The sequence below is a fragment of the Gymnoscopelus microlampas genome (assembly GCF_963454915.1).
Source record: "Gymnoscopelus microlampas genome assembly, chromosome: 10".
NCBI classification, from domain to species: Eukaryota; Metazoa; Chordata; class Actinopteri; order Myctophiformes; family Myctophidae; genus Gymnoscopelus; species Gymnoscopelus microlampas.
Window position 1 is genome coordinate 36,341,106 of NC_139947.1, and position 13,706 is coordinate 36,354,811.

At 42.8% G+C, this 13,706-nt stretch overlaps 1 protein-coding gene across 2 annotated transcripts in view; it reads left to right on the plus strand.

Annotated features, from left to right (window-relative positions):
* Positions 1-13,706, plus strand: part of esyt1a (extended synaptotagmin-like protein 1a) — a 349,848-nt gene that overhangs the window by 27,321 nt on the left and 308,821 nt on the right. For both annotated transcript variants that reach the window (XR_014601686.1, XM_084069519.1), the window contains exons 13-30: positions 40-135; positions 235-303; positions 756-842; positions 2,556-2,705; positions 3,310-3,486; positions 4,213-4,389; positions 4,920-5,002; positions 5,146-5,194; positions 5,518-5,607; positions 7,368-7,463; positions 7,725-7,796; positions 8,181-8,267; positions 8,630-8,776; positions 9,380-9,501; positions 10,256-10,351; positions 10,750-10,881; positions 11,906-12,011; positions 13,393-13,442. Coding sequence is in view for 1 of the 2 variants with exons in the window: in XM_084069519.1 (XP_083925645.1) it covers positions 40-135; positions 235-303; positions 756-842; positions 2,556-2,705; positions 3,310-3,486; positions 4,213-4,389; positions 4,920-5,002; positions 5,146-5,194; positions 5,518-5,607; positions 7,368-7,463; positions 7,725-7,796; positions 8,181-8,267; positions 8,630-8,776; positions 9,380-9,501; positions 10,256-10,351; positions 10,750-10,881; positions 11,906-12,011; positions 13,393-13,442 (1,886 nt within the window). In the remaining variant the exon portion in view is untranslated. The remainder of the gene's footprint in view (positions 1-39; positions 136-234; positions 304-755; positions 843-2,555; positions 2,706-3,309; positions 3,487-4,212; positions 4,390-4,919; positions 5,003-5,145; positions 5,195-5,517; positions 5,608-7,367; positions 7,464-7,724; positions 7,797-8,180; positions 8,268-8,629; positions 8,777-9,379; positions 9,502-10,255; positions 10,352-10,749; positions 10,882-11,905; positions 12,012-13,392; positions 13,443-13,706) is intronic.

Here is a 13,706-nt window from a genome sequence, read left to right on the forward strand (position 1 = left end):
CTTTACATGCTTGTTCCTCCGTTCCTCCCCTTTCTCCAGGTGATTCAGAGGAACCAGAACTTGACCAGTAAGACAGCGGATCCCCCCTCTGCTGCGATCCTAGTAGTATACCTGGACCAGGCTGAACACATACCGGTAAGAATTGTACCATGCGAGAGTTTAATAGCTCAAACATGTTTGTGTTGAATGTCCCTCTCTCATTAGCATTGGTGTGTTGGATGTGTGTTTTTTTAGCTGAAGAAAGGCAAGGATCCCAGCCCTGTGGTACTACTGTCCCTTCAGGATACAACCAAAGAGAGCAGGGTAAGAATCACACGTTCACTCAGCTATTAGCTCACACCTCAACAAGCCCTTAATGTGAAGGCCTGGGCGATATGGACAAAATCAAATATCACTGCTATATTTTTGACCAACTACCTCGATATCGATGTTGTGACGATAATATTGTATCGTCATGATAATGTCAGGTTTCTTTCCAAACCTTTTTTCAAATAACTAAAATAGCAGATCGAAGCATATTGCTTGTAGATTTGTGCTATTTCTGAAAAAACTAAAAATCTTACGCTTTGAAAGTATAAAATAGGGCTTAAGTGATTGAAACCAGGAAAAGACAACACTTACCGTATGTCATATCACGATTTTACAGTATCCAGAATCTCGGAAGATATTTAGTCTCATATCACACTATACTGTAGATATTGTGTTGATATAATTGCCCCGCCCTGCTAATAGCATGAACATCTTTTTCTTCCTAGACCTGTTATGGGACAACCAATCCTGTGTGGGAGGATGCTTTCACCTTCTTCATCCAAGATCCGTGCAAACAAGACATTCACGTTGAAGTAAGTCGTTGTACCAGTAAGGACGCTAGGCACTTCATCTAGCTGTAAAACCTTAACCTACTGTACAATTGCTCCTCAGGCATCAAGGTGATTACAAGGTGATTACAACACTAGGGAGCTTATTGACTTTTAATTAATATAGTACTCAAGTCCCGAGTGTGCTCTACTGACAGTAGTTTAAGGACTCCAGGAAGGACGGACACACAACGAACAGTAAGAAGCCGTCCGCACTCACAGAAGAAGGTTTATAGCGTTTGTAATTTACCGCGAGACTGCTGCTGCGGTAAATTAAAAGCGATAAAACATCTGTGAGTGTGGACTGTTTCTTAAGCTTATTGAATTTCCCTGTGCTCTATATGGACTTTCTCTCAACGAATTGCCTGTACTGTATACATTTCCATATAAATCACTGAGAAAGGTGCCCTTGACTCAAATGACCCTCAGCTTAGCATATCCACCTAAACCCTATTCTTCACTGGCCGGAGTCCCCCAGGGGTCTATACTAGGCCCCCTCCTTTTTTCCCCTCTACCCCAAATGCCACTGAACATGGCCGATCTACAATCCCACAATGCGTTGCAACACGACATGTTGTGAGCTTGTAGATTTCCCCCGAATGTTCTCCCCATAATAGATACATTAGGGCTCATGTGGATATTGATATTACTGTTAACAGTTTTCACCTTATGATAATCATAATCATAATCATAATCATAATCATAATCATAATCATAATCATAATATCATGATATCATAATCACAATACAATTAATTTAAAGCAATTAAGAGCAACTCAAGAAACATAATAGGTGTAACTGGTTGGTCCACTCTTTAGCACACATTCTGAAGCCAACCAGTCACCATTCACATGCACTAAACATCAAAGTACATGACAGGTACTCACACTAGTGATCTTGCTGTCTGTCTGTCTGTCTGTCTGTCTGTCTGTCTGTCTGTCTGTCTGTCTGTCTGTCTGTCTGTCTGTCTGTCTGTCTGTCTGTCTGTCTGTCTGCCCCGCCCACTGCTGCTCTGTGTGCTGTGACCTACCTCACATCCACCTGCTCAGACCTGCTTTATTTATGTACACGCCGGGGTTATGTCCCTGTCTGACGCTTATCCTTATGCAGCGGCGAACCATAAAAGCAGGTCTAGACTAGTCCGCCAAACTAAAACTAACTTGCCATGTTATTACCATTAATAAACATATTATAGTAATAATAATGTGAATTGTCCTGACTATAATGACAAATAATCAGCAAGCAGTGCAAGAACAGGCCCATTATACATACAATGAAGTTATATAAAAACAAGTATAGTTGCTCTTGCTGTTTTTATCAGCCTAACATTTATAAAAACAAGTATAGTTGCTCTCGCTGTTTTTATCAGCCTAACATTTATAAAAACAAGTATAGCTGCCCTTGCTGTTTTTATCAGCCTAACATTTATAAAAAACAAGTATAGCTGCCCTTGCTGTTTTTATCAGCCTAACATTTGTAAAAAAACAAGTATAGCTGCCCTTGCTGTTTTTATCAGCCTAACATTTGTAAAAACAAGTATAGCTGCCCTTGCTGTTTTTATCACCCTAACATTTGTAAAAACAAGTATAGCTGCCCTTGCTGTTTTTATCAGCCTAACATTTGTAAAAACAAGTGTAGCTGCTCTTGCTGTTTTTATCAGACCTAACGTTTCAGCTATCTGTTCAACTGTTCCTTTAGGTGAAGGACGACGACCGCACCGTGTCTCTGGGCAGTCTGACCATCCCTATGGCCCGTCTACTCGATAGCCCTGAACTGACCATGGATCAGTGGTTCCAACTGGAAGAGTCTGGTTCTGCTAGCAGAATCTACATCAAAGCTGTTCTGAGGGTGGGTATCATAACCATAGTCATGCGAGTGTGCATTGCAAGACAAGGCACATATAAAGTGCTTTACATAAGGCATAAATAGCAATTCAAAGAGAATTGAAGAAAAATATTTAAACAAATTCAATAAATAACTAAAAAATAACTAAAAGAGGCACACAACGTTAAATCATGGTTTGACTATTTCTATTTGTTTAAGAGTGCTTCAGTGGGGATAGTTGTGGTTTCTGGACTTTAAGGAAATCATCTGACATGCAGTATGTTGCAAAACACCCTGAATCTTTCCTCTACATATCATGCCTGGTCATAAGATAGTGTTGCACATGTGATATCCTGTTTGAGGCAACCCACAAAGGTTGTTGGTGATTCAGTAGTAGGTGGAGGCAGTGTGAAACCAGTCCAACACACACACAGGCACATGCACGCACGGACACACACACACACGCACGCACACGCACACACACGCACACGCACACGCACACGCACACGCACACGCACACGCACACGCACACGCACACGCACACGCACGCGCACGCACACACACACACACACAGCAACTCTGATATTTGCTAACTAACCATGAACTGTTCTCCTCCTGTGTTTCCTAGGTGTTGTGGCTTAATGAAGACCTCACTCCTACAACTCCGTCACCTCGTCCCTCTCGCACTGGTTCCCTTCTGAGGAGGGCGGGATGGACATCAGAGCCCGCCCCTGTGCCTACAGGGACGTGTGCCCCATGCGCACGACCGCAGTACACCACCCCTGACCCAGAGTTTGCAACTGAAGTAAGAGCAAGCGACATTCATACACAGACGCACGCACACACACAGACACACACACAATGTAAATATTGGAAGTTACGGGTTGGGCTTGCGGTTTTGGGCTTGTTTCTAAAGCAGGGGTTTTCAACTAGTGGACCCTGTTCAAAAGTGTAGTTGCTTATTTGGGCTTGCTTCAGTTTAACAACTTTAACCCTATTCATTGAATATTTGCTTGTAGATCTGCTATTTCCAAAACATCTTGAAATAAATGTGAATAATCTGGAATATCTTTGAAACATCTTACAACACAAACCTGGTGGCACACAATATTTTCAGATGGGGGTCCGTGGCCAAATACATATTAATTTGGGGGTCCTTGACATGAAAATGTTTGAGGACCATTGCTCTATAACAATATCAGATAATAACGTTTGACTGACCTGCCCTATAGTCGCTTATTTTGGGCTTGTTTTCATAGACCTGGTTGATTGTTTCTCTCACAATATCTGGCAACACTGTCGCACACTTGCACACACACACACACACACACACACACACACACACACACACACACACACACACACACTCACACACACACACACACACACACACACACACACACACACACACACACACACACACACACACACACACACACACACACACACACACACACACACACACACACACTCACACACACCTCACGCACACACTAGATTAACATGAGTTCTTCTTGCTGTCTCGCCACAGGGAGTGCTGCGTATGCATCTGGTGGAGGCCTCCAACCTGATAGCCAAGGACAACTTCATGGGGGGCATAGTGAAAGGAAAGAGCGACCCCTACGTGAAGATCCGGGTGGCTGGTATCACGTTCCGCAGCCACACCATTAAAGAGAACCTAAACCCAATCTGGAATGAACTCTATGAGGTATCACATCATTAAAAGGACCATACCAGTGGTTTGGCATGTTTAGTTTAGCCCATTGACTACAGTATGACTCATGAGGCCCTATTTTCGCCAGTGCCCTTACCCATTATCCCTAAACTTCTTTGCCATTTTTTAAACTATTTTTAAAAACATTTTCAAATAGTTCAGATAGCCAATCTACAAGCTCACAACGTGTCGATGTAGATCGGCTAGTTGAACTATTTGAAAATGTTTGTTTAGGGATAATGGATGAGGCATTGGCGAAAATATGTCCCACGATGTTTTTGACATTACTTCCGACCATTTTCCAAAGCATACCGCTTGGTTTGCTCCACTTTCGAAAACCTGTGCATTCAGTTAATTTCACTTAATCTATTTAGACCTGAGGCCGATTCTAAAAACGCCTTCTAAATCCTCTAAAGGTGTCTGAAAAAAACAAACAAAAAAACGTTGCTATATGCTGTATAGCAACAACTACACAGTTGTTCCTGGCTTGATGCATGTACTGTATTTCTCCCCATATCCTCCAGGTGATATTGACCCAGCTGCCTGGTCAGGAGATCCAGTTTGATTTGTTTGACAAGGACCTTGATCAGGATGACTTCCTGGGAAGGTACAGTGTGTGTGCCATGACCTTTACTTTAAACATTCGAGAACAACATGCGATTACAAGCAACTAAGGGGGCCTCTAATTGAGGTAAAACCCATTAACAAGAATGGAGCATTAAGGATTGACCTATAGCCTTGTTTTTTCAGGTTCAAGTTGAGCCTACGAGACATCATCAGCGCACAGTTCCTTGATACGGTGTGTGAAACATTTCTGTCATATGATGAGACTTTATTAATGTGTTGCAAACACAGACAAACATTGAATGTTGAAACACACACAGGTTGGTATTACTGTAATTGTGAGGACATAAACATTTTAGGCAATTGTTTTTAATCCTAACCCTAAAGCCTGAGTTATACTTGCGAGCAGGCTATACTTCCTGTATAATCTGTTTTAACCATAAAACAACAATTTTATCTTGTGAGGACCAGGGAAATGGTCCTCACAATGTCTTGCTTATTGTAAATCGAACATACAGTTTTACATCATCGCCCTGCAATATGTGTGTGTTAATACAGTGGTACACTCTGAGTGATGTGAAGTCAGGCCGAGTGCATCTGGTGATGGAATGGCTGCCCAGAATCATAGACTTACCCAGGCTGGACCAGGTTAGTTTCTCCTCAAACGTACTTACTTAATGACTTACTTAATGACTTACTTACTTTCATCCTTAATGTCTTTCTTTCTTTCTTTCTCTCTCTCCTTTTCTTCCTTCCTTACCTCTTTTTCGCTTCCTTTTCCTTCCCTCTCTATTTGCTCTCTATACGGTAATTAAAACTGCTGCTCCACAATGTCAAATGTATGGTTTGTTGTGCGACGGTACAGCAAACCATGGTGCTCTACGCGCAGCTTGTAGATTGGCAATTATCGAGCTTATTATATAATTATAATTATCACACTAGACACCTTTACAACAAAAAAGGATCCACCTTTTTACATTAAACCCTACGAGAAATGACCAAAAAGCGACCCTTAGTGGTCATAGCTGGTCATAGCGCTTTTTCTGTCTGTATCCCTCCTCCTCTTCTGCCCAACAAAAACAGTAGACTATATTAAACTTATTATTCCCTAATATCTAATATTCGCTATATTCATCGTGAAGTTGTACTTTCTTAAAGGCAACCCTATTAATCCATTCAATCCCGGAACGCATCCACAAATGTCCTAACAGTTTTCTGAAAAACATATCTCATAATATCAGTGCTGCTCAAACCTTTTCATGTCAAGGACCTCCCAAAATGATATGTATTTGGCTGCCGACCCCCATCTCAAAATATTTAGTTCCAGGGACCCCCAGAAGCAAAGATTTGAGTTACAAATGTTCGCTTTAAAATATATATATATTCAAAGATTTGCACCCACGATTTGTCCCCGAAATAGCAGATATACAAGCTCATAAGCTTGTATATCTGCTATTTTTGAATAGCCAAAGTATAAAATAATGGCAAAGTGGTTCAAATCTAAAATGACAGATGCTTTTCCGGTCTTTATGGGTTAGTATATTGCCAATCACCAGAGTCAGCTGCACTGCTCCATATAGTGAAAGGCAGCAGCAATGCAGCTGCCAGGAGGAGAGAGGTGACAGCCGGCGAGGACAGACACAGACAAAGTTGGTGTTGGCCTGGCAGCTTCTCTATAAAAGATCCATACATTTTAGGCGAGAAATATGCCATGCAGTTGCTCAGTCTTCATTCATTTCACGTCTACACCTACTAAGTTTAAAACGTTGTTGTCAATATTCTGTACTTTCACCTCCCCCACCCCACCCCTCTTTTCTTTTTTTTCCTTTCTCATTTTCAGCAGAAAAGATGCTTTTTTTAGGCTAGCGCTTTCCCTTTATAAAAGGCGCTTAATGTGATTATCAAATTCAGTGGCGTGCACAGACATTTTGAGGGGCAGGTGCTCAAGTAAATTATACTTTTTTGTGTTTACTTGGTATTCTCTTTTTTCCCTCTACACCTATACCTCTTTGCCAAAAATAGCCGATCTACAAGCCCACAACGCCTCGCAGCGCGAGGCGTTGTGGGCTTGTAGATCGGCTATTTTTGGCTAAAGTTCTCCTCAGAAAAGGGATGCTAGGTTTCGAGTGGTTATGGTAAAAAGAAAAACCATATCACATAAAGATTTGGCGGACCCCCTGTAGTAACTCTGAGGACCCCCTGTTGAAGACCCCTGCTGTAAACTGGAAAAAAAAAAGTTTCTTTCAAAAGGGCACTTCTGGTCAAGAGGGCAAAGGGCAGGTGCTCTAGCACCACCTAGAGTCTATCTGTGCACGTCCCTGATCAAATTAAAACGATTTTGTCTCGTTGGTTCCAATCTTTGGTCTAATCTAGGGGCTTATGAGATGATGTGCCTTTCTCTCTCCAAGGTTTTACAGTACCAGTCGCAGCAGTCCTTCCTGAACAAGGTGGTGCCATCAGCAGCTGTGCTGTTTGTGTATGTGGAGCGTGCCCACGGCCTGCCGGTGAGCTCATAGTTATGGTTCCCACGGGTTCCATTATTTGCTGTTTATGGTGACGGGGATTTCCATGCCCCAAAGGAATCCAGACGCACATTAATACGTACGCTCACTGTTGTGTTGCTTAGAGCACTGTAGAATACAATTGTTGGTATGCCTTGATTCTCATATTAAATCACTGCTGGTGATGTCATGTCTGTTTTAACGTTTTTATGTGATGCTGTTGATCTTTCTGGTGTACATTATTCTTTTTTAATACGTTCTCAGTTGAAGAAGAGTGGAAAGGAGCCGAAAGTCGGAGCAGAGATTATCCTCAAAGGCACTTCATACAGAACCAAGGTAGTCAATCATTAAAGGAATAGTTTACCCAAAGAAAATGCTTTTTTCTATCGATTTGTCACCCCATGGAGACTTGAATTCATGGATATTTTTTTGTTTTTGTCCCATTCCTAAGCCAATAATTTGATGACCAGCGGACCGGTGGGCAGCGGTTCAGACAGACTCAAAGGAGACACTTTGTGTGTCCTACCGGAACCGCTGCCGGTCATCAAATTATTGGCTTAGGAATACGACGAAAAGTTTCCATGGGGTGATTAATCGATAGAAAACAAAGTCATTTTGGGGGTGAACTATCCCTTTAACCCCTAGCTGAAATTCTGTAAGCAAGAAAACTGTGCTTTTGTTCTTTGAGGACATTATTGACCATTTTCGGTTCTCTCCAAGGTTTGTGACCGTTCCATGTCCCCTCGGTGGGATGAAGCCTTTCACTTCCTGGTTCGTGACCCCAGGGAAGACATCCTTACGGTCAAGGTGAGAGACAAAGTTGAATTAGTATTGTTTGGGTCGATTCAACTCTTCAATTCAATGTGTGTGCTTAGATTTACTTCCAATTTTACTCCACTACATCTCAGAACCAAATATTGTACTTTTACTCCACTACAAATATTTGATAACTTTAGTTACTAGTTACTTTTCAGATTTTGATTATTATTACAAAACATACATATAACCACTTCAACACTTTATATACTTGTGTGTGTGTGCTCGTTCGTGCGTGTGTGTGTGTGTGCGTGCGTGCGTGCGTGCGTGCGTGCGTGCGTGCGTGCGTGCGTGCGTGCGTGCGTGTGTGCGTGTGTGCTCTTGCGTGCGTGTGTGTGTGTGTGTGCATATAGCTTTCCCACAGCTGGGGCCAGGCCCTGGGTTCAGTGACCCTCCCTCTCAGAGAGGTGCTGGCTGAGCAGGGCTTGGTGCTGGACCGTTGGCTCAGTCTGGACGGAGCTCTGCCAGAGAGCCAGGTCTTACTGAGGGCCACGCTCAAGGTACTGCCTGTTCTCTCTCTGTGTCCCCGCTGGGACACGCTGTTCTCTCTGTGTCCCCACTGGGACACAATCTGTGTCGCAGCTTGATACCATCCAACCGTTGTTTGACCACAATGTTAAAGATGTCATTTAGATAAGTGGTTCCCAAACTTTTTATGTTTGGGATATAGTATATTGTTTAGACTGATGCTGAGGTTCTTGGTTTACCTGTGATCCTACTGTAGTTTACTGAGGCACTACACTGTCTCTGATGTATGTGTTCACCTTTCTAAGTCTTTTTTGGGGGGCTTGTAGATTATTTTTAGCTATTTTTGAAGATTTTGTGTGACCGTGGGTTTTATAAATATTGAACCAAAGAAACGTTTTAACAAGAGCTTGTGACAACATTGATTGGATCCATTGGAACACAGGTGATTTTGTTCATTTCCTGAAAAGTAACACTGGACATACTGTACAAGGTTGTTTCTGACCGAAAACAACGATGTACTGTCTACAGCACAATAATATTACTACTATGTCCTGCATGCTCATTATTACACATTTCTGATGACTTGTGGTTTAACAGCTTCATATCCAGAGACTAACTGACCATGTGACTTGCAGGTCTTGGACACTCAGCTGGCAGTGGGTCGTAAGGGGGAGGAGTCTGATATCAGCGTGGAGGAGGTCATTCCCAAATGGGACCCGTCCCATCTAGACCTCAGACACAGGGGCAGCCTCGCTGTGTGAGTCTCTGTCGAACGCACGCACGCACGCACGCACGCACGCACGCACGCACGCACGCACGCACGCACGCACGCACGCACACACTCACTCACTCACTCACTCACTCACTCACTCACAGTGTTACATCATCGTCCTGCTATTTCTGTACACACACACGCACACTATACTTGCGTCAATGCGTCCATTGTCTGCGTATTGTTTGTCTCCACTGTACAGTAGCTGTAACAATCATGTAAACATGTGCTAATTCTCTGTGTCTACTGCTTGGAAGTGTCTGTTCTGATTTGAAGGTTTTGATGCAGTGATGGAGGGGCTGTCAACCTGTGGGCTGGGGGGGGGGTTGAGGATATTGCAAGTGGGCTCTCAAACAATTGGCAAAACATTAAGATTTAAGAGAGAAGGTGTTTGACAACAGTTTTTTTTTCTTTCTTTTTTTCTGAACTTGCCTACAATCCCTTTAATATAAAATAATTTATGTAAATAAATGTACATTCGTTTTTCTCTTTAAAACCTTGAAAAACTAGTTTTCATTGTGATACCAGTAAATACGCAACTTAAAGTATACACTACGTTGGTTCCGTTGATCCAAGCCAGAACCCAAGCAGCCCACCCATCTGACCACTTAACACGACAGCCATTCTGCCGCGAATGCTTTTGAGATGTTCAACTGGGCCCTGATTCAGAAAAGGTTTGAGAACCACTGCCGTAATGTGAATGAACTAACAATCCGATTGTCCATGGTTGTCTCTTCAGAGGTGCTGAGCACGGCATTGGAGCTGGCCAGGTGAAGCTGACCATTGGCTATTCCCTAGAGGAGAGCAGGCTTCACATCACCGTCCATTCCTGCAGGTCTTTGAATGATTGATTTATTGATTGATTGATTTTATTTGGTGACATAAAAAAAAGAGCACAAGAGCACTTTCCGACATACAGTCAATGCATCACAGAGGAAGAAAACACAATAAAGCCAGAGGGCTTATTTCCATGGCGGTCCTCTTCAACAAAAGAACACTAAACAACATGACAACATGACATCACAACAACAATACATGCAACACATGCTCTCAATACAGCCACTGTTTGCTCATTTAGCTAGCACATACTGTAGTAGGCTATGCCTGCAAAACAAAGACCTACTGTGTTGTGTTCCTTATAGAATCTGTGCATTGTTTTGCTTGTCCTCAGGAAGTTGGTGGCACCGTCCTAAGCTGTGTACTGTACTGTGTGTGCTCTCTGTGAATCCACAGGGCCCTCGCCGCCTGTTCCAAGGAAAGCGCAGATCCTTACGTAACCTTCACGCTCCTTCCTGACAAGAAGGGGGCCACGAAGAGGAAGACCGTCACCAAGAAGAGAGACCTAAACCCCGAATTCAACGAGAGGTGAGACAGGAGGTGCATGATGAGCATAGCAGCCGACGTATACTGTGCATGAGAAACTTATGGACGTTAAGGTGATAAACAACACAAAGAAATAAGAAAAAGTCAGTGCGTTGTATATGGCAGGGGTTTTCAACGTTTTCAGGCCAAGGACCCCCTAGCTGAGAGAGAGATGAAGCAGGGACCCCCTCTATATCGTATAACATTTTGTTTCAGATTAGACCTTTTTTGTTTACTTGGTCTGCTCTTTTTTCCCTCTACACCTACACCTCTTTGCCAAAAATAGCCGATCTACAAGCTCACAACGCCTCGCAGCGCGAGGCGTTGTGGGCTTGTACGTCGACTATTTTTGGCTAAAGTTCTCCTCAGGAAAAGGGATGCTAGGGTTCAAGTGGTTAATGTAAAAAAAATAATCATATCACACAAAGAAGGACCCCCTGTAGTAACTCTGAGTGCCCCCTAGGGGTCCCGGACCCCCTGTTGAAGACCCCTGGTATATGGTATTCAGTCCGGTTTTTGATTGATTACATATTAATCATAGATAGATAGATAGAATACTGTATTGGCAGTGAACAATGTCACTATTTAGGAAAACGCCAACGTGGATTATACACAAAAAAATCACACCCTGTGTGAAGGTAGCGGCGCCTTTGATACATTTTGTCATCGATATGTGTTTATAATGTGTTTATAGCCATGTGTCACGTGAAGCTTGACCAATCAGAGCGTTGACGGGTCTGACCAATCAGAGCGTTGACGGGTCTGACCAATCAGAGCGTTGACGGGTCTGACCAATCAGAGCGTTGACGGGTCTGACCAATCAGAGCGTTGACGGTGAACACGGACAAAGTCAGGTATAGAGCAGGATCCGCTCTATACCTAAAGGTATAGAGCGCTTAGCGCCGCTAAAAAATCCAAAAGCTTCTTTCCATTATGGTCCACCTTGAGACATAGAACAACAAGCAACAAACTGTATACAAACAACCATGAATCATCGGTTTCTTTGTTTCATTGTGTGATTATGCAGGTTTGACTTTGACTTATCTCTGGAAGAGTCCTCCCAGAGAAGACTGGAACTGTCCGTGAAGAACAGCGTCTCCTTCATGAGCAGGGAGAGGGAGCTTATTGGCAAGGTACACAGATGGAGGGGTTTAGGGGTTACCTGGTGTCTGGGGGCCAATTAGTTCACAGAACATTTTGCTCCTAATGAGTGCTGTGCAAGCCTGCCTGCACGTCTCTCTGCCCTTGGTTTCCTGTCTCTCTGCACCAGTGGTTCTCAAACTTTTTCATGCCAAGGACCCCCAAATTGTTTTGTGCGACTCCGAGGGACCCCCAGAAGCAAAGCATTTGAGTTTGAAAAAAATCGCTTTCAAAATATATACGTATGCAAATATTTGCACACATTTTCAAGATTTTTCAAAAATAGCAGATCTACAAGTGCCGCACACAAGTGCTCTACAATGAGCTTGTATATCTGCTATTTTTGAATAGCCAAGTATAAAAGGGTTAAAGTGGTTAAAATAACTGTGACACTATATTAACACATTTTGCTGGGGACCAATTGGTACCCCTCCAAGGACCCCTGGGGGTCCCCTGGAGTCTGGACCTGGCAGACCATATTGAACCAAATCATGTCTAACAACAATAATGTACTTAGATTGTCCTACATCAAAACTGGTTTTGTATATCAAATTGGGGGTCCTTGAAAAAAGAAAACAAAAGTGAGAATCACTGGTGTATGCATAGATATTTAGCCTTGGAAACCATCCTGGTCGTGTGAATTCACATTATCATGTGTCTTCTGCAAACCAAAGCACTTGGTGGGTGTTTTGCAGAAACCAGAAAGTGGAAGGGCGAATCAGCATCTGTCAATTACAGGGCCCTGAACGCAGACGCTGATTGGTTCTTCCACTTTTTGGTTTCCACAAAACGCCACACCCAGCGCTGGGGGTCAGACCGGTTCTGCGGAAGAATTAACGCAACCTTGGCGACGTATCGTATACAGTAGGGTATTGTACTCGGTCCTGTCCTTGTCCATCTGTCTCTCTCATGAACGGTTTGCATCCCTTTCCACATGCTTTGTCTTCCATTTGTGAATGTATTTCATCTTGTAAACTGTCAATGATAAAATGTATTTTTAAACTTTGATCATAAACTCTCAATACCAATTAATTTGTGATGTAGCGGATGCAATACGGCTGCAATGGTTCCCAAACAATGGGTCAGGACCCATCTTTAGGTCATGGACCATTTAAAAAAAAATATATATATATAATCAGAACTTTTTGAAAATAAATTAAATATTTTTCCAGAAATTTTAATGTATTAATTTCTTTCACAAACATTTTTTAAACAAATATTTTTGAAATAGGGCTGAAGTGGTTAATTAATTGCTGTATTTCTTTTTAGCTTTGTTAGCTTTCTATTTTGGGTCATGAGCTGTAAAGGTTTTAGAAACTGTGTGTTAGAGAGGTATGGAAAGAATCACCTCTCGTTTTCTCTTGTTTTCCACAGTTACAGCTGGATCTGGATCAGCTTGACCTGAAGAGTGTTGTCACACAATGGTAAGCATGTTTACTACATGTGACTACACCATTGGTTCTCAAAGTGGGGTCCGGGGACCCCCAGGGGTCCTTGGAGGGGTTCCAGGGGGTCCCCAGCAAAATCTGTTACCTTGGCTATTTAAAAATAGCAGATTTGCAAGCTCACAGCGCGTCACTTCGTGCCGCGCTGCGAGCTTGTACATCTGCTATTTTTTGAGAAAAATCTGTAAAAGTGTTTGAACATTTTTGAATAATTAATGTCAAGGAACGCCAAGATTGATGGCC